Below are 26,421 nucleotides of genomic sequence, written 5' to 3'. Positions count from 1 at the left end.
TGCAAATTGTGTCATTTGTCTTCAATAATTACAGAAAATGTACTCGATGTTTACAAACCCTTGCAAGTTATGTCCTTTAGCCCTAACACAGTTAATTTTTGTGGTTAAATCTGACCAAATGGACCCTACATGACGGTACTTTTGTGGTTAAATCTGAACAAATGAACCCCACATGAGAGTAAAATTGTGTCCTTTGTCTTCAATAATTCCAAAATAGACGTTTTGTGTTAAGAAGTATAAGTGATTTTTCATTTACGCTGAAAAAAAAAAGTCTATTTTTTTGTTCATGTTTGAAGAAAACGACTACTTTTGATATTAACTTTTTAATTTTGTGATTAGCTTTAAAAAAATTAATAAAAATAAGCTGATGCATCTTAAGCCACCATTGGAAAACCGTTTTATTTAAGAACCAAATAACAAGGTTGCGTATTTATAGACTCGACAAAATAATAAGATATCTAAATTAAATAAAGTTAAAAAGAAATGTGGAAAAGAAAATAAAATTTGAGAAGTTAGCCACTAGGAGGAGTCAGTCATACCACTTGGAGGAGTCAGCCATGTCACTAGGAGGAGTCAACCCGACGCATCGGATGAGTCAGCCAAGCCACTAGGAGGAGTCAGTCCGACGCATCGGAGGAGTCAGCCAAGTCGCTAGGAGGAGTCAGCCCGACGCACCAGCCACCTTTTTGCCTTTGAGGAGTCAGTCGTCGACTAAATCTATGATTCTTGACACGTATTAGCACCCCATTGATGGACGCTTGAAGGTGACACACGGACGCCTCCCATGGTTCAGTCGCCAGGGGCGTAGCTGTAACACCCCGTGTAACGAAAGTCAAAGTCAAAGTCAAGATTGAAGTCAAAGGAAGAAAAGATTGCTAATTGCGATCTGTCACTCCTTGCTCAACTACTGTTTTGACTTCTTTGACTTGTAATCGAACCTTTATTTTATTTGCTTTAGTTGTATTATGTGGAGTATTTGTGAATAATCGATGGTTTATCGCTTTATCGCTTATCGCATCGCAATCGCATTCGCAACCCGAATTATGCATTCTGGATATTGTTTTACGTGTGTGTGCTATTATGTGTTATTTGTGCGTGTTTATTTATGTTTATGTTTGTGGTGACTAATCGAAACGCAATCGTAACTCTATCGTAATCGAATCGAAAACGCTAAACGGCAGTTAATTATGATGATTGTATGTTAGATATAGTATTTGTGTGTATTATTAATCTATCGCATCACTCGCTCAAAACGCATCGCAACGCTCGACACACGAATCGAAACGACAAAACTCAACACGCCGGACACCAGGATCGAGTGGCCAACCGATCGAGTGGCCATCCGATCGGATTGCCACCGATCAATCCGATCGGTTACTAATCCGACCCTGCGCAGTTTCCTCTTTTGGAAACCCTATAAATACCCTCCTGTCACATCATTTGTGATGTGACAGCTCCTCTACTCGACTAGTCGCACTCAGACCTCCTTTCTCTCGATTTCTCGCGATTCTTGTAAGTTTTCAACCTAAATCTTGTACTTCTATGATCTACACGCAATCCTTCACCTTTTTCACCTTTGAATCTTAACTTTTAACCATGAAATCAGTGGATTTGAGGTGTTCTAGGATGATGTCATCATGGAGTTCTTATGAACTCCAAGTTTTGGCCTCATTCCACCAAGAACAACTCAGATATAAAGGATTTCCACAAGATTAAACAATGTTTTTGCATAGATCTACATATACTCATGGTTAAAAGGATTGAAAGATGGTTTTCTAGCTTTCTTTCAACTCTTTTACACTCAATTCACTCAAAACCGATAGAATCGGAGCTTGTTCTGATCTTCTACTCTTTGTTAGTAATGTGTTGGTTCAATATCTGAATTCTATCTAAGAGACAACTGATTTCGGGTTAAACATGTACCACCGTCTCGAACAGTTAACCGATCGGACTAGGGTGATTCCTGTTCGATCGGATCACTTGGGTCTTGATGGGGTTTTTGTGGGTTAGCACGTTGTCATATCGTCTCGATCAAACCGCAAAACTTAACGAATCTTCAAGTTAGCAACACGATCAGATCGCGGGACGGCTTGCCATCCGATCGAATTGCCATCCGATTGAAATGCAATCCGATCGGACTGCACTTGAGGGTTCAACACTTAAACTTTTATTCAACTTTTCAAAGATCTGAACGTCGAACGGATTTCCATCCGATCGAACGACCGTCCGACCATGTGATGTTTGGAACTTCAACACTTAAACAATTTTCAACGTGTTCAATGCATATTCAGTAACCAACGGATTGCCACCCGATCAGATTGCTATCAGATCGAGTGACAAACATGCTGTGAACTTGTTCTCACTAAGTGTCCTACTAATTGTATCGCCATCCGATCGAACCGTCGTTCGTTCGACCGACCTGAAGGGTAGAGATACTTCTCTGTTTTCAAAATGCTACAACGAAAACTTCAAAGCCATCATACACAAACACATCCTTACCAAACAGATGTCAATCCAATCGAATGGCCATCTGACACTTGGTCACTTTGCACCGTTTTACGCGTCGTTCTTCGCTTATGCTATCGTTAACTGTTCAGGCTAATCTCTCTCAGCGCTCCCTTCAATCCAAGAGAGTGTTTACTTGTTAAACACAATCTGTGAGTATACTCGACCCCTTTTTGCTTTATGCACTTTTGGGTGTTACATACGTTACTTATTCAAATCACAATCGACACACAACACAAACACTATTTAAACGCTGACCGTTACTGCATGTTACGTGTTATTCGATGAAAGCTTGTATGTTATGTTGACACAGTGATTGTTGCCTGACACCTTAGCAATGATAGTACTATAGTTTGGACTCAGCACCTGTCATGGACAGGGGTTGTTAAGGGCTTTACTTCACGTGTCCCAGTGGGGATATGTGTTGCGCATTCTACAACTCGCAGTCACGTCTGTGCATATTTCTCTGTCGATAACCTACTAGTTTTCACTTGCTACATGATACATGCTGGTTATGCGTAAACTATTTCGAACTCTATTATGCTATATCAAACTTGTATGCTCACCTTTACACTATGTGTATTGACCTCTATTTTAACGTATGTGACAGGTGCTTAGGATGTCTTGCTGCTATGTGGGAATCAAGTAGGATTGAGAGTCTAGAAACAAAGACAATTTATTTTAATTAAAATCTGAGTTGTCGGGACATGTTTTGTTTTGAGAATATCTATGTCTGTAATAATTTAATTACTTGATGGGTTATGGTATGGGACATAATATTAACTATTTGGTAATTTAGTTGTTATGAAATTTCTCTTGATAATTTGTTTCGCTCAGTGCCGCGCCCCGATGATTCCGCCATCGGTTGGGGTGTGACAGATTGGTATCAGAGCCATAACTATAGGGAATTAGGCAAGACTCGACCTAGTCCGGGTCGATGTCTTAGAAACGACCTAGTCTATAGTCTAAGTACCAACAGACCGCCTTGTGCGAACCCGTTAGGGGTTCCGCACGAGCCTACCTATTATTCTCACTCGCACTCGCACTACACTCTCACTGCACGTTATTCTCGAAAATGAACGAGTGGTTAGGTCGAGATTAGGTGTGAAAACCCGCAAACTCTCGACTGAATCGCTTGCTCGACCAGCATTTTTATCTATAAACAGGAGAATTTGCGTTGAATCAGGAGTGAAATCCGTACTTTAACGCAGATTTTCCTTTATATTTTATCATAACAGGAACGAAGTTGTTAAGTCAGGGGTGAGACCCGAACCTTGACAACTTCTTTCGTCCTTTATTTTGGTTTTACAAAACTCTCACCAAAGTCTCGACGGATTCCAACGACTTGAAGACCCACTGTAACTGTAAGGATGCGTGCCATTCGCCCAAAATCGAGGCGAGAGCACAGTCCAGAAGGCCAAGGTGTGTACCTAAAAGTCCTTGTGAATAGTCGAATCACTTTGGGTAGTCGACGTCTATCAAAGCCTTAGACAATCTATCCTCGATTTCAATCTCGCAATCGCTGATTTTATATGTTTCGATTCTGAACCCGCAACTGCTGACTCTGATATTTGCCGTTTTGTATGAGTTTTATGTGTTTTATGTGGTTTTTACCTGGTCATGTGTTTCGATTTTTGGTGATTTATACGCTTTTCGCTCCTCGCTTTGATCGACACACACGACTCGCACTGCACATCTACCTCAAATCACTAACAAATCGTTGCTACTTGTGGATGATCGCATGGTATGTTACCCCGCTTATGATATACAACTCGCTGTGTACTCGCTAATCGAAATTGCTATTCTCGAACGCGCGAACTTTGAATAATAGGTGAATACGTGCAAAGTATAGTTTCTGTGTTCTGACTGCCTCATGTGTTTTTTGTGTCTTACGTGCTTACGTACCCCTACGTGCTTATGTGTTTTGTGATTATGTGCTTATGTGATTATGTGTTTGTATGATTGATTTGTTCCTGCGCTTTAGTAGTAGTACGTGTGAGGTGAGATTCGATTATATATAGCGTTTTGAATTCTATGGCGATGTCTATTGCAGATAATGTCGTCATTCGGATCATTCCATTCTCGTTCAGCTCGCCGCAATCACGATGACAAACGCATCGCCTCTCTGATCGCGAAGCAGATAGCGAAGGTCATTCCTCAGATTGTTAGTGAGCTGAATGAAAACGCTAGCAAGTCTTCTGAAGAGTCCCGGACTGATACTCCTAAAGCTGCTTTTAGCTTCAAACAGTTCAAAGCTTGCGGCCCAAAAGAATTTACCGGCGAAGATGGCCCTACGGCTATGTTCCAATGGTTCGATTCGATCGAATTCACCCTTCACCAGAGTGGTTGTCCTGATAATCTCCGTAATCCTCACACAACTGGCATCTTCCAATCCCGAGCTTTAGATTGGTGGACGGCCGAGAGAAACAAACACGGAAATGATACAGCTTACGGGTTGACGTGGGATTAGTTGAAGGACGTTATAATGCAAGAGTTCTGCCCTCCCCATGAGCGCCAGAAGCTGGAGGACGAATTCTGGCATATTAAGCAGAAAGATGGAGACAACGCTGGTTTGACTGCTCGCTTTAAGCAGTTGAGTATAATCTGACCTAGCCAAGTTACTACACCCGAAATCACCATCAAGAAGTATATCCGTGCTCTTTCGGATTGCGTGCCTGATTTCGTTCAGGCTGCAAAAATGACAATGATTGAGGAAACCATCTTACTCGCTGCTGAGATCAACGACAAACGAGTCAAGTCTGGATACTGGGATAAAACCTCCAAGAATCTGCATCAAGCTACCACTGCTGCAACCGCTGAACCCGCCGCCGCTCTGCAATCTTCAAACTCCTCTCGTCGCAAGAGGAAGAACAACAATAGTAGCAAAAATTGCGCTGTCACCACTGCTGTCCCGCTCAAATCAGTACCTGCTCAACCGTAGCCTCAACACCGTCAAGTAGCGGCACCGGTCACCAACGCACCGCCAGCTAAGCGTGCGTACACTAGTCCTCACCCGGCTTGCCCTACTTGTACTTATCACCACCCGGTGGGAATCGCCTGCAAATACTGTGTGCATTGCAACATGTAGGGCCATTTCACCGCTAACTGCCGTACTGGTCCACGTCAAGCTCCAGCTCCAGCTCAAGGTCAAGCTCCTGCTCAACAAGCTCTACTTCCTGCTCCTCAAGGCAAGCAAGCGGCTCCTGCACCCGCGATCCATGCTAGAGCTTGCTTTGCTTGTGGTGATCCCAACCACTTCGCAAACATGTGCCCGAATCGAGTGGTGAAACAAGAGCCACAACAGCAGCAGCCCTAGCAACAGCAACAGCCGCAACAACAACAGCCAGTAGCCCGCGGAGGCACTTTCAACATCAATGTCCGCCAAGCTCAAGCCGATAACAACATGATCAATGGTACGTTCCTTGTGAATGGTATTTATGCTACGTGTTTGTTTGATACTGGAGCTGATAATTGTTTTGTATCGTTTGAATTCGAACAACTCCTTAATCGTAAGCGCGCCCATCTCCCCTCGACGTTCGATGTTGAAGTTGCCACCAGAAGAACCGTCGCTGTCAATTCTGTTCTTCGTGATTGTACTCTCGAACTCAACAATCACATCTTCCCTATCGACCTTATTCCGATGCAACTCGGTAGTTTTGACATCATAGTAGGCATGGATTTTCTTCTTGAGAATCATGCTGAAGTTGTTTGCTTTGATAAGATGATTCGCTTCTCGCTCGCTAATGGTGATCAATTGTGTGTTTACGGTGAAGTCGCGTCGAAGAAACTCCAACTCATGTCGTGTGTCCAGGCTAGCAAGTATCTCCGCAAGGAATACCAAACTTTCTTGGCACACATTGTAGTAGCGGAGAAAATGGAAGTTAAGGAGATAGATAAGGTGCCTGTAGTTCGTGATTTTCTTCTTGTATTTCCTGGTGAACTTCCTGGATTACCTCCGACTCGTGACATCGACTTTTGTATCGACCTCATTACTGGAGCAAATCCTGTTGCTAGAGCTCCTTACCGACTCGCTCCGTCCGAAATGCGCGAACTCTCGAGTCAGCTCCAGGAATTGCTTGATAAAGGCTTCATTCGCCCTAGCACCTCTCCATGGGGCGCACCAGTCCTTTTAGTAAAAAAGAAGGATGGGTCGTTTCGGATGTGCATCGATTATAGGGAATTGAATAAGCTGACAATCAAGAACCGCTATCCCCTGCCTCGAATCGATGATTTGTTTGATCAGTTACAAGGTGCTACGTGTTTCTCAAAGATCGATCTACGCTCAGGCTATCACCAGTTACGTATTCAAGAGGAGGATATACCCAAAACCGCTTTTCGCACTCGTTATGGCCACTATGAGTTCGTTGTTATGCCTTTTGGTTTAACCAACGCACCCACGGTTTTCTTGGACCTAATGAATCTCGTGTGTAAACCATTTCTTGACCGCTTCGTCATCGTGTTCATCGATGATATCCTTATCTATTCCAAGTCGAAAACTGAACACGCGCAACATCTACGTTTGGTTCTCTAGCTACTCCAAGGGAATCGACTCTATGCCAAGTTCTCCAAGTGTGAATTTTGGCTGAAGGAGGTTCAATTCCTCGGTCATATTGTCAATAGTGAAGGTATTCATGTCGACCCCGCGAAGATTGAAGTCGTTAAGAGTTGGGTTACACCTAAGAACCCGTCTGAAGTCCGTTCTTTTATCGGACTAGCGAGCTATTATCGCTGATTTATCGATGGATTCTCTAAAATCGTCGTGCCACTTACTTCCCTCATGCATAAAGACAAGCCTTTTGTTTGGGGAACTGGACAAGAGACTGCCTTTCAAACCCTCAAGCACATGCTTTGCAATGCTTCCGTCCTTACTTTACCCGACGGAAACGATGACTTTGTTGTCTATTGCGATGCCTCAAACCTTGGTCTTGGTTGTGTTCTCTTGCAACGGGACAAGGTTATCGCTTACACATCTCGTCAGCTCAAGATCCACGAGAAGAACTATACAACCCATGACCTCGAGCTAGGCGCGGTTGTTTTTGCGTTGAAGATTTGATGACACTACCTTTACGGTACCAAGTGTACGGTCTTCACCGACCATAGGAGCCTACAACACATCTTCAGCCAAAAAGAACTGAATATACGTCAACGCCGATGGGTTGAACTTCTCAATGATTACGACTGTGAGATTTGTTATCATCCTGGCAAAGCAAATGTCGTTGCCGACGCTCTAAGCCGACGAAGCTATTTGCATAGCATTCGTAACGCTCAAGCCCATCATCATCTCGAAACTCTCATCCGCGAAGCCCAACATGCTTGTTTCACCGAGCGTACTCCGAAGAAGGAAAGAATTCTCAACGATGGAACCCAGTTAGTGAATAAGTCGTATGGAATATTCCATTACCTGGACCGAATTTTGGTCCCTAAGCGGACCGATTTATGACAGATTCTGATGGACGAAGCCCACAAGTCCCGATATTCTATTCATCTCGGTGCCGATAAAATGTACCAGAACCTTTGCTACAAGTACTAGTGGCCGAGCATGAAGAAAGATATCTCAATCTATGTTTCGAAGTGCCTGACTTGCTCGAAAGTCAAGGCCGAGCACCAAAGACCCTCTGGCTTACTCGTCCAACCCGAGATCCCTATGTGGAAATGGGAGAGTATAGCTATGGACTTCATAACGAAACTTCCGTGCACGCCATCAAGTCACGACAGCATCTGGGTTGTCCTTGACTATTTGACTAAATCCGCTCATTTTCTACCGATACGAGAAGACTACAAGGTAGAAAAATTAGCCCGAATCTACACCAATGAGATCATTTGTCGACATGGGACGCCTCGCGACATCATCTCTGACCGCGATGGTCGGTTTACCTCGCATCTTCGGGAAACATTTCAATCTGCTCTCGGTACTATGCTTAATCTAAGTAGCGCTTTCCATCCCCAAACCGACGGTCAGACTGAAAGAACGATTCGTACCCTTGAAGACATGCTCCGTTCGTGTGTCATAGATTTTGGTGGTAATTGGGACGCATACTTACCTTTAGTCGAATTCTCGTACAATAACAGTTATCATTCCAACATTCTAATGGCACCGTTTGAGGCATTATACGGAAGAAAATGTCAATCACCTGTTGTATGGCATGAGACCGGAGACTCGCAAATAACCGGTCCTGAGCTGTTGCAAGAAACGACTGACAAAATCCTCCAAATTCAAGACAACCTGCTGAAAGCTCGGAGTCGTCAGAAAAGTTACGTCAATAGACGACGCAAGCCCCTTGAGTTTGACGTTGGCGATCACGTACTCCTAAAGGTATCACCTTAGAAGGGTGTGGTCAGATTCGGCAAGAAAGGGAAACTCGCGCCTCGATATGTTGGACCCTTTAAGATTCTGGAAAGGATCGGCAACGTGGCCTACAGACTCGAACTACCGGAAGAACTTAACAACGTCCACCCGACTTTCCATGTTTCGAACCTCAGAAAGTGTCTGGCTGAGCATGATTTACAAGTTCCACTAGAGGATCTTCAAGTGGACGAAACATTACACTTCGTGGAGAAGCCTGTCGAGATCATGGACCGAGAAACCAAGAAGCTTAGGCGCTCACGCATTCCCATTGTGAAGGTCCGCTGGGAAGGCAAACGCGACGCAGGGTTCACTTGGGAACTCGAAAACGACATGAAGGCGAAGTAACCGCAGTTGTTTGTTACAGCTAATGCCTAATTTCAGGACGAAATTCCCATAACTAGGGGACTGTAACACCCCGTGTTACGAAAATTAAAGTCAATATTGAAGTAAAGGAAGAAAAGATTGCTAATTGCGATCTGTCACTCCTTGCTCAACTACTGTTTTAACTTCTTTGACTTATAATCGAACCTTTATTTTCTTTGCTTTAGTTGTATTATGTGGAGTATTTGTGAATAATCGATGGTTTATCGCTTGTTTTATCGCTTTATCGTTTATCGCATCGCAATCGCATTTGCAACTCGAATTATGCATTCTGGATATTGTTTTACGTGTGTGTGCTATTATGTGTTACTTGTGCATGTTTATTTATGTTTATGTTTGTGGTGACTAATCGAAACGCAATCGCAACTCTATCGCAATCGAATCGCAAATGCTAAACGCCAGTTAATTATGATGATTGTATGTTAGATATAGTATTTGTGTGTATTATTAATCTATCGCATCACTCGCTCGAAACGCATCGCAATGCTCGACACGCTAATCAAAACGACAAAACATAACACGCCGGACACCAGGATCGAGTGGCCAACTGATCGAGTGGCCATCCGATCGGATTGCCATCTGATCGGTGACCAATCCGACCCTGCGCACTTTCCTCTTTTGGAAACCCTATAAATACCCTCCTATCACATCATTTGTGATGTGACAGCTCCTCTACTCGACTAGCCGCACTCAGACCTCCTTTTTCTCGATTTCTTGCGATTCTTGTAAGTTTTCAACATAAATCTTGTACTTCTATGATCTAGATGCACTCCTTCACCTTTTTCACCTTTGAATCTTAACTTTTAACAGTGAAATCAGTGGATTTGAGGTGTTCTAGGATGATGTCATCATGGAGTTCTTATGAACTCCAAGTTTTGGCCTCATTCCAGCAAAAACAACTCAGATCTGAAGGATTTCCACAAAATTAAACAATGTTTTCGCATAGGTCTACACATATTCATGGTTAAAACGATTGAAAGATGGTTTTCTAATTTTCTTTCAACTCTTTTACACTCAATGCACTCAAAACCGATAGAATCGGAGCTTGTTCTGATCTTCTACTCTTTCTTAGTAATGTGTTGGTTCAAGAACTTAATTCTATCTAAGTGACAACTGATTTCGGGTTAAACATGTACCAGCGTCTTGAACAGTTAACCGATCAGACTAGGGTGATTCCTGTTCGATCAGATCACTTGGGTCTTGATGGGGTTTCTGTGGGTTAGCACGTTGTCATATCGTCTCGATCAAATTGCAAAACTTAACGAATCTTCAAGTTAGCAACACGATCAGATCACGGGACGGATTGCCATCCGATCGAACTGCAATCCGATCAGACTGCACTTGAGGGTTCAACACTTAAACTTTTATTCAACTTTTCAAAGATCTGAACGTCGAACGGATTGTCATCCGATCAGATTGCCATCCGATCGAACGACCGTCCGACCATGTGACGTTTGGAACTTTAACACTTAAACAATTTTCAACGTGTTCAATGCATATTCAGTAACCAACGGATTGCCACCCGATCGAGTGACAAACCTGCTGTGAACTTGTTCTCACTAAGTGTCCTACTAATCGGATCGCCATCCGAACGACTGACCTGAAGGGTAGAGATACTTTTCTGTTTTCAAAATGCTACAACGAAAACTTGAAAGCCATCATACACAAACACATCCTTAACAAACAGATGTCAATCCAATCGAATGGCCATCCGATCGGATGACCATCCGAATGGATTGACATCCGATCGAATGGTCAACCGATCGGATTGCCATCCGATCGGATTACCATCCGACACTTGGTCACTTTGCACCGTTTTACGCGTCGTTCTTCGCTTATGCTATCGTTAACTGTTCAGGCTAATCTCTCTCAACGCTCCCTTCAATCCAAGAGAGTGTTTACTTGTTAAACACAATCTGAGAATATACTCGATCCCTTTTTGCTTTATGCTCTTTTGGGTGTTACATACGTTACTTATTCAAATCACAATCGACACACAACGCAAACACTATTTAAACGCTGACCGTTATTGCATGTTACGTATTATTCGATGAAAGCTTGTATGTTATATGGACACAGTGATTGTTGCCTGACACCTTAGCAACGATAGTACTATAGTTTGGACTCAGCACCTGTCGTGGACAGGGGTTGTTAAGGGCTTTACTTCACGTGTCCTAGTGGGGATATGTGTTGCGCATTCTACAACTCGCAGTCACGTCTGTGGATATTTCTCTGTTGATAACCTACTAGTTTTCACTTGCTACATGATACATGTTGGTTATGCGTAAACTATTTCGAACTCTATTATGCTATATCAAACTTGTATGCTCACCTTTACACTATGTGTATTGACCTTTATTTTAACGTATGTGACAGGTGCTTAGGATGTCTTGCTGCTATGTGGGAATCAAGTGGGATTGAGAGTCTAGAAACAAAGACAGTTTATTTTAATTAAAATCTGAGTTGTCGGAACATGTTTTGTAGTGAGAATATCTATGTCTGTAATAATTTGATTACTTGATGGGTTATGGTATGGGACATAATATTAACTATTTGGTAATTTAGTTGTTATGGAATTTCTTTTGACAATCTGTTTCGCTCAGTGCCGCGCCTCGATGATTCCGCCATCGGTTGGGGTGTGACAATAGCTTTCAAGGGGCCGGGGGGGCGGGTGCCCGACCCCCTGAACTTTTCGCTCAGTAGTGTTACGTATGTACGTTTCGTATAGATTTTATTAGGTATATACGTTTTCGACCCCCCGATTTTATGAAAAAGAAATTTACGTATATAGAATTTTTAAGTTCGGTGACTTTCGACCCCCCGGTGGAAATTTTCAAGTTTCGCCACTGTCAGGTTTAAAACCTCTGAATGAATAAGAGGTAACCTCAAGTCTGAATGGTTAAGAGGTAACCTCTGAATGGTAAATCATCAAATGTCACAATCTTCTACCTTCTCATTGGTAAAATTTTTAATGGTTCCATTAAGAGGTAGTCTCTTAATGACCATTCAGAGGCTACCAAACATCCCCTTAGTTTATTAATATGTTATAATAAATTAAGATGGACAAAATTGCCCCTGCACAAAAAGACAAAATAGCTAGTTTTCAACAGTTAAATAAGGGGTTTTTTGAATTTTGGACTAAAATGACAATAAAAGTGAAACCACAATAACCCAGATTTAAAAGATTTAAGATTTGGACTAAATTGGCAAAAGTGCGCAAACCATAAGGACCAAAATAACAGTTTACTCTATTATTAAAAACGAGTTGACGCTACCCACGCGTTGCGACGGGATGTTAATTATCAAAGCTCTTTTTAACATATTTTATCTACCGAGATCCCGCTAAACAATAGGTGGTGGATTCCACTGGGTGGGTGGGTAAGAAACGACGGGAGCCCACCGGAAGACTAAAAAATATCTATTTTACTTCTTCTTCTGTTGTTGATACATAAACGACACACCAGAAGAGAGAGATTCCTTCCATTTTTCACAACTTTTAACTCTTCTTAACAAGAGGAGGATCTTCAAGGTGTTCGTCAGTCATGGCTTCCAAGCGGATCTTGAAAGAACTCAAGGATCTCCAGAAGGATCCTCCTACCTCTTGCAGTGCAGGTTTTATTATTGCATCCTTTTCGATCATCGTTTTGTGTTGTTAGTTTAGCTTATTATTGATCTCCGATCTTCTAGGTTTATTTGATTTGTAAGTTTGCTGATTATTAATGATTATAATTATAATTGCAAATCAAGGAGTAAAGCTTTTTAGGTTTTTGAAATTAGATCCCCTCACAAATTATCATGATTAGAGCTTATAGTTAGTTGTAAGATATGTGAATATTGTAGCATACATCTCATGAATTTTGTTTGTGTAATCATGATTAAAAAAATTGATCCTTTTAAAAAAAAAAAATATTTTGGGATGTATCGCATAAGACTAAATTTTGGTAACTACACATTTATATTGGATACGCGCAAGCGCATATAATGTATATATGTGTGGGCGATCGGGGGCAAAACTGAAAGTGCACTAATTTTAACGTTATTTTACTAATTTCGTGAAAGTAACGTTAAAAGCTGAGGATGGTTAATCATGCATCATGTGGTGGCGTTGATAGCTGAAAGACAAAAGGGTACATGCGCTAATCGGTCTTTGTCCCGATTGTTGAGTGTTATGTGCCTTATATCCAAAGCTTGATGCAAAACTACTATCGAGTCCGGGGTCTCACTGGAAGCAGCCTCTCTATTCCTACGGGGTAGAGGTAAGGCTGTCTACATCTTACCCTCCTCAGACCCTACCTTTGCTTTGCTATTGATGAGATTTACTGAGTATGATGATGATTATGATGACATTTATATTGGATCAAACAATAAACACGAATACGAGCACTGTATTATTGTACATTTGTTGATCTTCTTTGTGTTTAATTTGATTCTGTAATGTGAGTTTAGGCCCAGTGGCAGAAGACATGTTTCACTGGCAGGCAACCATTATGGGTCCTCCCGACAGTCCTTATTCCGGTGGAGTGTTTCTAGTTACCATTCATTTCCCTCCAGACTATCCGTTTAAGCCGCCTAAGGTAATCATTAAATGCGGTTTCCTTTAATTCAGATGTGATTGATTATCTTTGTGTTTACATGTTCAAATTTTAACTGGATTCTGTTTGCTGCTTAATGAGTTAATGTATGCTTTTGTGTTTCCATAGGTGGCTTTCAGGACGAAGGTGTTCCACCCGAACATCAACAGCAATGGCAGCATTTGTCTTGATATTTTGAAGGAACAGTGGAGCCCAGCTCTTACTATTTCCAAGGTTAGTGTATTAGCGTTCATGTTCGCTCGAACACACATAAATTCATGCTAACGATTCTGATTGGTTTTGAGACAATATACGTCGTGTGATTTAGTATATATAAATCGAATCGATATAACCTTATTAGAAGCTCTTTGCAAGTATTGACCATTGAATAGTCATTTAAAGTATTGTACCCGTTTGACCTTTATAGATTAGACATAACGTGAATTGATCCGGTCATAAAGTAAACGGGTCAAAAACGCTATCTTTAATGTGAAGTTCCAGTCAACTCAAGGCATTGCAACTTGCAAGTTACCTGACCACACACAATTTAGAGGCCCGATAGTCAAATAAAGGTTTCAGATTTTCAGCGTTATAATTTATATGTAATGAACACTGTTTGGGATGATCTGTAGGTTTTGCTGTCGATATGCTCCCTGTTGACAGACCCGAACCCAGATGACCCTTTGGTGCCTGAGATTGCTCACATGTACAAGACAGATAGGAGCAAGTACGAGACAACGGCTAGAAGCTGGACCCAGAAGTATGCCATGGGCTAGTATCGAGGAAGCAGTTGAATGGTCTTATGGTTTCTGGTTTTTTGTTTTATAAAATTGTTATGAATGAAAATTGTTTTAATCAAGATAAGTGGCTATTGTAAGATAGACGAAACTCGCTCCTATGTTTTTATCTATTATGGGGAAGATTTGCTTTCAAACATGTTATGTTCCTTTGCAGTTTTCTTGTTTGTCATGTGTTGTAGCGATGAACGAACGAAAGAAATGGTCACCAAGATTAGAAGTGGTCCTATAATTTGGTAAGTGGCCAAGTGAAAGCTGTGTGTTTGACCCAAAAATAGCCATCTTGACTCATGAAGGTTTCCGATTGGCCATTTGACCCAAAAAAAATAAAATCTAATGAGCTTATGTCCACTTGCATATTTGATCAGATCCGGAAAATATACAAGTAGATTCAGATAGGGTTGTTGGTATTCCAGGGTGTATGTTTCTTTTAATGGCCTGTTAATTGGCTTTCATAAAAAGAAAATGTATGAAAAATACAGACAGATTTTGAAATCTTATAGACTAGGCAATGCTTCTAAAATTTAGGACAAAAACAAAAAAAAAAAACTTCCTCCAACACTCTCCCTCTCTCGTTGCCACGCCACTCCCAGCTTCTCAACAATGTCTGTGTCGCCAGTCTAGTGACAAATCCAAGATTTATTTCATGGTGGAAACCGAGGCTTAACCAAACTTTTAAAGTCGGCCGATCAGGATTTTTACTTAAAAACAACACTAATTTTTTAGGGGGTGGTTGGCCCTTCCTTCGTGAGTGGGTACGCCCCAGCGCCGATCACCACATCAAGCTTATGTTTTGACACCAAGAATAACATCAAAGAAAGGTCATAGCAAGATTATTATGACCACATGTCATATTCCATCTGTAGACATTAAAAAAACATGTATTCGTCATATTCCAACTGTAGACGTTAAGAAAGACTATGCTGTGAATATCTTGCTAATACAAGGTTAAAATCACGAGATATTTTTTTTTTATAATCTCCGTATTAACATTTCATCTCTTATTCCTTTACACACATTTACATCTCTAATATATTCTTTTCATCTATTTTTCTGATTAAAATATTTTAAAAACATTATTAAAGTATTTATTAGTGGCTAATTAAATTATGTTATCCTGATGATATAAATAATAATAAGATACCATCTGTACACACACCATCACTTTATTCACGGAATCCTAACAAGAAGCAACAACAACAACAACAACAACCAGAGGTCAGGATCTTTGATCTTCTTTGAGGTGATCAATTACGCACTTTTCTCCTAATCTCTCTCCATTATCTCTTCGATTCCTCTCTAATTTCATTATCTAATTCAACACATACTTTTTACACAATTTAATTTGACCTAGGGTTTCAAATTTCAGGATTTTCGAGCGATGGCTTCGAAGCGGATCTTGAAAGAGCTCAAGGATCTTCAGAAAGATCCTCCTACCTCTTGCAGTGCAGGTATTGCATCCATTTCGATCTGTTAGATCCTGTTTTGTATGATTTTTTTATGAGATCTTGTGTGATTTAGGGTTATGTATGTGTTGTGTGGTGAATTTGGCTTTGATTTTGGTGTTTTTATGTAAGGAAATGGTTGATTTGTTGGTGATTAGGTGGATGTTGTTGCGAATATGGTTTGATTTCTCTGGTTAAGGTGTAGGTGAAGCTGCTTGTAGGATAGGTTTGCTTGTTTGTTGGTGTATGTCGTAGATCGTGACCGCTTTGTGTGTGGGAGAAGTTATCATGTATGATTGATCGATCGATCGTCTTGTGTATATATAGCATGTCTTTTTAGGTTTTAGATTGGGTTATTTATAAACCTTGAGGTGTGACATAGTGATGGTGTTGTTATAATTACATCATTTGAATTGTTTTCGAGGATTACTGTATTGATATTGTATTATATGAAGATTTTATGGAGTTGTAGCTTTATATTATGAGCATGCTACATGCTTCATAGATCGCTAGCTCGGGCTTTTTAATGGATATTGAGTTAAAAATCTGATTTTTAATTTAGGAGCATATCTATCTCACAGAATGATTGGAGGTTCATAAGTGAATTTTACTAAGTAATACTGCAGCTAGTGGGAAAGGGTATTATTATGGTAATAATTCAAGTGATTTGTGTCAAATACATTGGTTTGAAACAGCAAAAGATAAGATAATTGCTATGGGGGTGTTTGGGTCAGCTTATTTGAAACAGCTTCTGTGATTTGTATTTAAGTAAACACATGTCTGAGGTGCTTTAAGATTACACAGCTTCTGTGATCTCTTAAAAATTTCCAATTGAAGTGGATAAGCGCTATATTGCACTTTCTTGTTGCCGTTGTATGTAACTGGAGCAAGTTTCTATTTTTATCAAAATTTCTGGAATAGGTATTGTACCAAAAACGGTTGGATCTTATATTCTTATGGCAATTCATTACAAAAAAAATCCCACTTGTTTTTTCTTATTTTATTGTTGTTAGTCGTTCCATTGATGCGTTTAGTTAGGTAAACTGAATCTGTAGATTGCAATGATGGTGTATTGTCTTCATGTGTTTAAAAAAAAAGTACATATATAACAAAATGACACCATATGCATCACCTATCTTTTTGATATAGTGAAGCCCCCTGTGCATTTGCATACCAACATCACTTACTTATCTCATATATTGTTCCACATGGTGGATGTTCGTGGTAACATTAGTGTAAAAACCCGTCAGTTCTTCATTTCATTTACCCTAACTTTTTTGCTTTTTAGGCCCGGTGGCAGAAGACATGTTTCACTGGCAAGCAACAATTATGGGTCCTCCTGATAGTCCTTATTCCGGTGGTGTCTTTCTAGTTACCATCCATTTCCCCCCAGATTATCCTTTTAAGCCACCTAAGGTAACCGTTACATTTTTCGCATACTCATCATATTCAATGCTGAATAATATTATTACTTCTCACTTATTGTTCAAAGTTTCTTAAATATATACGTTTCTATAATGAGTTATCTGCATATCATGTTTCATTCTGCTTGCTGCTTATCATGCATTTGTGGTATACTTGTTTAGGTAGCTTTCAGGACGAAAGTTTTCCACCCGAACATCAACAGCAATGGTAGCATTTGTCTTGATATTCTGAAAGAACAGTGGAGCCCAGCTCTTACTATCTCTAAGGTTTGTGCTTCACTACCTAAGTAAAAGTTGGTTGTAATAATAGTTTTTTTTTTTTTTTTTTTTTGAGTAAAATGCCATTTTCGTCCCTGAAGTTTGGCCAGTTTTGCGACTTTCGTCCAAAGGTTTGTTTTTCCGCATCTGGATCCAATGGTTGGAAGTCTTGCCATTTTCATCCGGCTCATTAACTTCATCCATCTTTCTCTGTTAAGTCAGGGGTATTTTCATCCTTTTGTTAACTTAAAGGTCAATTCGGTCTAACGAATTCTCAATCAGGGGTATTTTAAATTTTAAAAAGTGAAAAAGACCGAATTGCCCTTTAAGTTAACAAAAAAGACAAAAATATTCTTGACTTAAGGGAGAAAGATGGATGGAGTTAACGAGCCGGATGAAAATGGCAAGATTTCAAATCATTTGGATCCAGATGCCAAAAAACAAACCTTTGGACGAAAGTCGCAAAACTAGCCAAACCTCAGGGACGAAAATGGCATTTTACTCTTTTTTTTTTTGTAATCAAACTTTATATGAGCCCAAGCCTCAAACCTTTATATCCGTATTTGAATTTTACCCATTCCGGGCTCACATAATTTCATGTGTAGTGATGATTTATTTTTGGGGACACAAATATATTAGGTATTATTGTCAATATGCTCCCTGTTGACGGACCCAAACCCAGACGACCCCTTGGTGCCCGAGATTGCTCACATGTACAAAACTGACCGGAACAAGTATGAGACGACTGCACGAAGCTGGACTCAAAAGTATGCCATGGGCTAGTTGTGCTGCCCAAAGGTATGGGATGTTGTGAGAAGGGCTTCTTTTCCCTTACCTTTTGGTCTCTGTTTCTTTCATTATTATTATTCCTAAAAGTGTTGGAGTTGATGAAAACTGTGAATTGTGTTTAATTGTAAGATAGACTTGGAAAAGTAAAAATGTTCTGTTCTCTTTTGATTTCATTTTCTATAAAAATTTCAACTTTTTGATTTGCCTGATTATAGCATATATTAATTGGGTCGAAGCTAGGGTTGTAAACTAGCTGAGCCTAGCCAGAGCTCGCCTAATCTCGAGCTCGGCTTCTGAGAAGTTTCTCGAGCTCGAGGGATGTATGTGACCAACAAAGCTAGCAGCATCACCATTAAATCAATCAAGTGAAACCTTCACCCAAAAATGGGTGTGTTTCTTAGTAATTACATAGAACATACATAAAATCCAAAACTTCTCTAAATATATCAATTTGATGAAGAGAGAATTCTACCTAAATCTTTGAATAATCTACCTTAGGGGAAAATATAAAGAACAACAGGACATCAGTGAAGATTTAGAAATCCTGATATATACTAATGTTTTGATTCTAGCTATGATCATGATATCGATGTATCTAATCGATCATCAAACATGTTTACAAATGGATACAAACAAAAGCAATGGTGCTATCCTATGTGAGGTAGTTGGGGAATTGAATGAATCAAGGCATCTTGTGTTTGGAGTTTATATATTTGTGATTCTTCGTGTTTAAAAAGCGGAGAAAACAATAAATTTAGTAAACTAATAATTGTTTAACGATTAAACATAAGCATAAAATTTCATTTAAGACATTAAACATATTGGCTTCACTCATAAAAAATGTCGAGTGCCACTTGATTGTCGGATATGTAAATAACACTAAAAAGTGAGTAAACCGAAGTCATTGCTTTATTTAATAGTAACGGTTACATAACGTCGATTACTTTGAACACATAACGGAACACACATTCATAGTATTCATATAACAAGGACAAAAAGGTAAATTCCACTGGCTAAATGATCCATTTCTTGACTTGTGTAATCTAGTTGATGGACACAAATTGGAGGTAGAGAACACGAATGAATGTAGTGAAACTTTTTTTGCATCATCATCATATCATCATCATCATCAGTAAATCCCACCAATAGCAAAGCTAAGGTAGGGTCTGAGAAGGGTAAGATATAGACAGCCTTACCTCTACCCCGTAGGAATAGAGAGGCTGCTTCCAGTGAGACCCCCGGCTCGATTGTAGTTTTGCATCAAGCCTTGGACATAAGGCACATAACACTCAGCAATTGAGACGAATGCCGATTAGTGCATGTACCCCCTTGTCTTTCGGCTATCAACGCCACCACATGATGCATGATTAACCATCCGCCTCTTTTAACGTTATTTTCACAAAATTAGTAAAATAACGTTAGAATTAGTGCACTTTCATGTTTTCCCCCCGAGCGCCCACACATATATACATTATATGCCCACACATATACATTATATGCATTTTTATTTGATTAACAAGTTAAGTTACTAAATTTAGCCTTCAGAAATATCTCATAAACCTCATAATATTTTTGTTTAAGTAAATTACATTAATGCCATAATAATGTGATATTTTACAATAAAGGAAAAAAAAAACAAAAACGTTGATTATGGACTCTGTCCATACCAAAAAATTACCCGTTTTGACCGATCATCCAAATCCTAGGGTTGACTATAAAGCGTTAACTTATACTATGTTGACAATACCAACAAGGCGACAACAAAAGAAAATTATATCAACTTAAGCGTTTTGACTCGTGCTCTCCACAACATTGGTAGCATCTCCGGTTTCTAACTCAACCGCGGGCTCGGATTCGCTAGGTTTCGGAATAGGTTTCAGCTTTGAAACACGAAAGATAGCTAGATTGGTATCACCTGCAACAAATTTCAGAAATGATAAATACTTCTACAAACACAAATATAATAACGTGTGGAACACAATCTTTTTTTTTTTACCATAAGCAAGTGTTGTTCACTAATACTTATACTGGTTATCTTTCAATTATTGAAAGAAGAGTAAACTGCCAAAATGGTCTTGGGGTTTGTTCACTTTTGCTACTTTAGTCCAAAACTTAAACCTTTTGAATATGGGTTCATGTGGTTTCATTTTTGTGATGTGGTTCCAACCGGTAATCGATTGGCCTAAGAAAATAGAAAGAAATTTGATAGAATTTTAGAGAGATACTTGAGACTAATTTTCTGCATATCCATTACTAACTTCAAACAATTACATATAAAGGAAATACAATTAACCACTACTCAACATGGAGGAGATCATGGATCACCACTCCTTTATTTTAGGAACACTCCTTGACTCACAAACTACTAACGTAACTGAAAGAAAACATCAGACTTGGAAATAAAAGATAACTGAAAGTAAATGACATAATTAATATAACTAATGTGGAACCAGGGGCGGACCCAAGCCCACTTCAAGGTGGGCGGGCGCACCCCCGGGGAAAAAAAAAATTAGTGTTAAATTCCGTCGAAAATCCCGTCCGCACCCCTTGGAATTTTTCGTCCGCACCCCTTGGATTTTTCGACCGCACCCTTGAACGCACCCCTTAGGTAAAAAGTGTTATCAATTTATATTTTAATTTTTTGGTAAACTCTTATTTAAAAAAAAATACTACCTAAATTATATATCTTTTAATACCTAACTAACTAAACCCAAATATCCATACATTTACCCACTTATAATTCCTAACTAGCTAGCCCACTAAGTCTTACCCCATTAACCAAACCCAACAATATTTCAAACTATAATAAAATAATTTTCAAACTATAATAAAATAATTAAAGCACAAAACCTTTAGAAATTCTCTCCCGCTCTCTCCCTCTCTTGCGTCCCTGCACTGCCAACGAACAACATCACCCAGCGACAACAGTCCAGCAGCCGGCGACCACCGTAATCAGCCACCATACCACCGTCGTTTGACACCAAATCAAACCGGAATTCGAACACGGGTAAGTTTTTGTATTTTGATGATTTTGGTTGATATTATAGGAGAAAAAAAGGTAATAAAGTTGTTAAATGTGTTTGAAATTTTGTGTGTTTTAACGTTGTTTATGGTTTTTTAGATGATTTTTAGGGTGATTATGTTGTTTATATATTTTTAGGGTGATTACAAGTAACGTTATGATTTCTAGGCTTGAATAGTTGAAAATTAAGATTGAAACATTATGTTATGGAGCGATGAACTTATGTTATATAGAGAAAGAATTGTTTAAAAAATTTAGTTTTAAATGATGTTTTGGATAGATTTCAAAAAATGAAAACCCGTAGGGTGTCGACGTTTTAATTATGTTTGTAACAAAGTTTACATGTTTTTGATTATTATATAAATTTAGTTTGATGTTCGTTTGTTTTACATGACCGACCCGACCCGACCCGATACGAACCGATATTTTTACTCATATACCTAGGGGCCTAAAATTTTTAAAAATGTTCCGCACCCCCATGGAAAAATTCCTGGGTCCGCCACTGTGTGGAACAGTGGCTTTGGCACCTATCAAGGCATAGAGCACACATCATTTTGTTGTCATTTTCATCCAAAAGCAAAATATGGTTACATTTTTCAGTTAACATCCAGTTTTTTTCTTTTTCCTTTCTTCTAACGAAGGGCAAAATTGCTAGATTTTTTAAATTTGTAATAATAAAACGTTAAAAGACTATTTTTCCCTTCATTAAAAGGGAGGAAAAAGACAAAAAAGTTGGATGCTAACTAAAAAATCTGACCAGATTTTGATTTTGGATGAAAATAGCAACAAAATTGAAACCACAGGAACCTAGATTCAAAAGGTTTGAGTTTTGGACTAAAGCTCAAAAGTGACCAATTCTCAGGGACCATTTTGGCAGTTTACTCTTGATAGAATATTAATGGGATGCACAAAAGGGCATATTTGTTTTTTCGTTTAGTGTTTTCATAACTGGACGGGCCGGTCGCATTGGTTCAACCGGTTTTTAAACCGGATGCCTTCGTAAATAATAATATATTTAAATATGAAACCAATGATAAATAAAATATAAAGCCTGAAATATTAAATGAATATGTTGAAAGAACTAAAAAATATTTTGAAATCCAATCTGACCAATTCAAATGGAGGTGGTTTAAATAGACTCAATCAGACCGGTTATGAATAGTCTGAATGAATAATAAACATGCAAGTAATGGTAGTAGGGATGAAAATCGCACCAAATGTGATATATCTCCCAGGGGGGACAATGGCGGGCACGCCTGGTGTAAGGCGTTTTTCGTCAATGAACGTGCCATTCGTGCTGTCTAAATCCGTGACCAAAAGAGTACCACCCTGCTTTTGAAATCTAGCGTGTGTACCCGATACTACACATGAAGATATTGCATATATCAACTGAAATGATCTAAAATATATACGCGAAAAACGACTAGATGTCATAATAATAACAATACCTGTTGCAACTGGAATAACTATATCGGCTTTCTCAGGAACACGTCCAACGGTCACCACATTCTAGCTCATGCCCACACTCGCAGGTTATTTTCAAATGTCAAAAAGTAAAAAACAAAAGGGTTTAAACAACTTACAGATGTTATCTCAAATGCAGTTGGCATAGCAACCTTAAAACCGATGTGTCGTGAATCTCCGTCACCTGTGGTAACGAAGGATTAGGAATTATAAAACGATATATTGAGATAGGATATGATTGAATTAGTATACGAAGAGTGAAATAAGATAAGTGGAAAAAATAATACTGGCCAACAGAATTGTGACATGTGGCACAACTGGTTACTTATTTATTAGGTACTAGGTTAGAAATAAAACCCATCTATTACACATGTTGAATAAATGTTTTTTTTTTTAATTTTGTAGTATAGATAGGTTAAAATCATAATATATATGTTTATAAATAAAATTCAATAAATCTAGGAACTGAACTTAAAGTTTTGAGTTAATTACTGTTTTCGTCCCTGTGGTTTGTCAAAAATCACTATTTCAGTCCATTAGTTTAAAAATTGCGATTTCAGTCCCTGTGGTTTCACTTTCGTAACCATTCCAGTCCACCTCGTAACCATTTCAGTCCATGTACTTAACAGAATAATGGATTGAAATGGTTACGAAAGTGAAACAACAGGGACTGAAATGGTTACGAAAGTGAAACCACAGGGACTTAAATCGCAATTTTTAAACTAACGGATTGAAATAGTGATTGTTAAAAGCACTTATACATATTTTATAGTTTAATAGGTTATAATAACTAGATTATGTAAGTAACTAAGATTTGTAAACTAATAATTGATTTGAATAAAATGTAGAGTTACTAATCAAATAAGTAATACAATCTTTAAAAAACAAACAATTTTACCGGTGTGAAAACTTATAAAGTTTAGATCTTTTGAATCACTATTAGATAAATATACAAGTATAAGTGTTTATCTATAAATTAAAAATACAAGAAAAAGGATGTCACAAGAAAATAAATAAACCAATGTATCTAAATCCTAATTGAAGTTTACTAAGTCAATTTTTTTAAACAACATTTGTTTAAGTCTAATCGTGTCTTAACAGGTACCCAATTGTCAGCCCTAACTGACCCAAGTGACACCTAATAATTGGCTTAGATTCTGCTTTATTAGTATAGATAGATAGATGTAGAATATCGTAGACGTCTAAATACAAATCTGACTTTATTTAAATAAAAGATTAAGCGGTTTTCCAATAAAAGGGAAATATATAACGCTCTCTAAAATTAGGCGCTCATGATGAATTTGGGTCTCCCAAACCGTGGAGGTTTGTCACATGATCCGGTCCGTTAACACCTTTCATTAGCGGGTCTCGTAACTTCAGATTACCTCAAGTTATGGTGTTTTAAGTTGGGCCCTTTTTTTATGCGTTTGACTTTGTCCAACTAGGTATCAATTATAATTATAGGATCGCTCGATTAATACGTAATCGACCTTAACTAGATAATCACATATTTTAGTAGGATATGGTAAGGCGGTTATCTAACCTCTTTCTCTCTCCCATAAGATAATCAAAACAATATGTAAAAGTACTTATGTGCTTTTCGTAGTTTTCTACTTAAAATAGTAATCAACCTAAACAAACCCAACATAAATCTCAAACCAATAAACAAACCAACTAAGCAAAAAACAAGAAAACCAATTTTCATTTGAAAGAAACACATATGAGAAAATGAAGAAAAACAACAAACAAAGTTACTCACCCACAGGCTCAAGAAGCCACCTATCTTCATCATCAGTTGCATTACTTTGACCAGCACTTGAAGCCCTTACCAAACCTCTGTGTGAACATAGTCTCAGTTCATCATTAAAACTATATTGTAATCTCACAGAGGGTTGAAAAGATGTCAACTTAGGTCCATGCTGGAACAATGATGGGTTAAATTTGGATTTGAGTGATGGGCTTTTGAGATTAAGTGATGAAACAGTGTGAGATGTGATGATTGTTTCCATTTTGGTTAAGCTACAAGTTGATCAAGAAAATATATTTGTTAAGAACAGTGTGATTGAAATCTTGGGAATCATGATCTATGGAGAAGGTGTTTAGAAGGAATGATTTTGTGTGGCAGAGAGTTATTGGTGTGCTGACATGGATTTTGGATAAAATTCATGATTTAATTTTTGACCCCATATGTACATTTATGTGTCTGAAAAGAAGATAGAAAGACTATTTAAGTTAGTATTTTGTTTTGATTTTGACATCTTTGGTAAGCTTTTGTTGTTGTATGGGGTCATGGACCGCAGCCACATTACCATGTTCGATAAGACCGTCCGTAGTGGTCGTTTAAGTGAACCGGTTTCTACATCCTCCAAAGTCACGGACCACACATCTTTCTCTCTCTTTCCCTCTCGTAAAACCTACAAGCTTTGGCATGAGCCGAGCTCAAGCTCGTTTAACTCATGAAAAGCTAGGCTCGATTCGAGATTTGTTTCTAAAGCTCGAGCTCGGCTCATAAGGAGTTTTTCAAGCTCGAGCTTGGCTCGTTTATTATTTATTAATTAATTTATATAAATTAATAAATAATAAACGAGCCAAGCTCGAGCTTGAAAAACTCCCTACCCCTTGTTTCGGGCGTGATCGAGGAGTCGAAAATATTAAGCATCCTTTGGGTTAAAAACCAGTCGAGGATGATGTCTTTGTCTTGGGACGAGTGAAAGAAGTTTGATATCAAGGCTTTTGGTTAGGCTTTCTGTGTATGCCCTGTTCTTTCGGTGTATGTTTGGGGTTGTTTGTAAGTGCCAGCTTCTGCTGGCTAGCGACGTTTCTTTTCTTTTATATAAATGGTTTTGTTGGTCGTTCAAAAAAAGTTTATATAAATTATAATTATTATTTCATATACAATTTAGTTATTATTTTATACTTTTATAGACCGTAATTATTACTATTTAAATATATATTTAATTTGTTAATTAAAAATTATAGAAACAGTGAGCTCGTTTAGTAAGCAAGCTTGTTTTTAGGCTCGAGATTGTTAAACTCAGCTCGTATGCGGTTCATTTTAGTTAGCCCGGAGTGTATGGAGGGCGCCACCGTGCCACCTCACCACCGATAGCGGTCCAGTTTAGGGCCGCTACTTAACCATTACCAATTACCAAACCGGTTTCCTTCGTTTCGTTTCTATTCTATTCTGAGGTTCGATTTTAAACCAATGAACACCAACCCAACATTTAGATACAACATATTAGGCTATAGGGTGTGGTCATGACCCTTATGACCATCATGACCCTCCATGTTAGTGCCATGTAACTCATCTTTAATCCACCATCCAAAACCACTACCCTAAGGGTATGGTCATGACCCAAACCATTAGCCCCATATTTATTATCTTTGTCTAAACAAAAAGGAAATGATTTGTTGAAAAA

General features: G+C 38.9%; 3 protein-coding genes across 4 annotated transcripts; 2 read left to right on the top strand and 1 right to left on the bottom strand.

Annotated features, from left to right (window-relative positions):
• Positions 1 to 12,566: 12,566 nt before the first annotated feature.
• LOC110930365 (ubiquitin-conjugating enzyme E2 28) lies at positions 12,567 to 14,739 on the top strand. Its single transcript, XM_022173664.2, has 4 exons — positions 12,567 to 12,844; positions 13,679 to 13,806; positions 13,933 to 14,037; positions 14,436 to 14,739. The coding sequence occupies exons 1-4, from the start codon at positions 12,775 to 12,777 to the stop codon at positions 14,577 to 14,579; spliced, it is 447 nt and encodes a 148-aa protein (XP_022029356.1). The 5' UTR covers positions 12,567 to 12,774; the 3' UTR covers positions 14,580 to 14,739.
• A 973-nt stretch (positions 14,740 to 15,712) lies between these two features.
• On the top strand, positions 15,713 to 18,716 carry LOC110930364 (SUMO-conjugating enzyme UBC9). Of its 2 annotated transcripts, none has more exons than XM_022173662.2 (5): positions 15,713 to 15,843; positions 15,970 to 16,051; positions 17,334 to 17,461; positions 17,632 to 17,736; positions 18,367 to 18,716. In XM_022173662.2, the coding sequence occupies exons 2-5, from the start codon at positions 15,982 to 15,984 to the stop codon at positions 18,508 to 18,510; spliced, it is 447 nt and encodes a 148-aa protein (XP_022029354.1). In that variant the 5' UTR covers positions 15,713 to 15,843; positions 15,970 to 15,981; the 3' UTR covers positions 18,511 to 18,716. The 2 variants fall into 2 exon arrangements, with proteins under 2 accessions (XP_022029354.1, XP_022029355.1); XM_022173663.2 differs by having other exon boundaries at positions 15,763 to 15,818; positions 18,367 to 18,689.
• A 1,348-nt stretch (positions 18,717 to 20,064) lies between these two features.
• On the bottom strand, positions 20,065 to 25,201 carry LOC110930366. Its single transcript, XM_022173665.2, has 5 exons — positions 24,762 to 25,201; positions 23,122 to 23,186; positions 22,987 to 23,047; positions 22,753 to 22,899; positions 20,065 to 20,431 (listed from the first exon to the last, which is right to left on the bottom strand). The coding sequence occupies exons 1-5, from the start codon at positions 25,009 to 25,011 to the stop codon at positions 20,298 to 20,300; spliced, it is 657 nt and encodes a 218-aa protein (XP_022029357.1). The 5' UTR covers positions 25,012 to 25,201; the 3' UTR covers positions 20,065 to 20,297.
• Positions 25,202 to 26,421: the final 1,220 nt, after the last annotated feature.

The sequence above is a fragment of the Helianthus annuus genome, chromosome 3 (assembly GCF_002127325.2).
Source record: "Helianthus annuus cultivar XRQ/B chromosome 3, HanXRQr2.0-SUNRISE, whole genome shotgun sequence".
NCBI classification, from domain to species: domain Eukaryota; kingdom Viridiplantae; phylum Streptophyta; class Magnoliopsida; order Asterales; family Asteraceae; genus Helianthus; species Helianthus annuus.
Note: the sequence above shows the minus strand (reverse complement) of the source record. Positions and strands in the feature narration are given on the sequence as shown.

Excerpts from the sequence above, each read along its gene's own strand:
- LOC110930365 (XM_022173664.2), top strand. The coding sequence starts at position 12,775 with ATGGCTTCCAAGCGGATCTTGAAAGAACTCAAGGATCTCCAGAAGGAT. Across the intron at positions 13,807-13,932 it reads ATCCGTTTAAGCCGCCTAAG|GTGGCTTTCAGGACGAAGGT; the intron begins GTAATCATTAAA and ends GTGTTTCCATAG. Across the intron at positions 14,038-14,435 it reads CAGCTCTTACTATTTCCAAG|GTTTTGCTGTCGATATGCTC; the intron begins GTTAGTGTATTA and ends GATGATCTGTAG.
- LOC110930364 (XM_022173662.2), top strand. The coding sequence starts at position 15,982 with ATGGCTTCGAAGCGGATCTTGAAAGAGCTCAAGGATCTTCAGAAAGAT. Across the intron at positions 16,052-17,333 it reads TCCTACCTCTTGCAGTGCAG|GCCCGGTGGCAGAAGACATG; the intron begins GTATTGCATCCA and ends TTTGCTTTTTAG. Across the intron at positions 17,737-18,366 it reads CAGCTCTTACTATCTCTAAG|GTATTATTGTCAATATGCTC; the intron begins GTTTGTGCTTCA and ends CAAATATATTAG.
- LOC110930366 (XM_022173665.2), bottom strand. The coding sequence starts at position 25,011 with ATGGAAACAATCATCACATCTCACACTGTTTCATCACTTAATCTCAAA. Across the intron at positions 23,187-24,761 it reads GTGGCTTCTTGAGCCTGTGG|GTGACGGAGATTCACGACAC; the intron begins GTGAGTAACTTT and ends TCGTTACCACAG. Across the intron at positions 20,432-22,752 it reads TGGGAGATATATCACATTTG|GTGATACCAATCTAGCTATC; the intron begins GTGCGATTTTCA and ends AATTTGTTGCAG.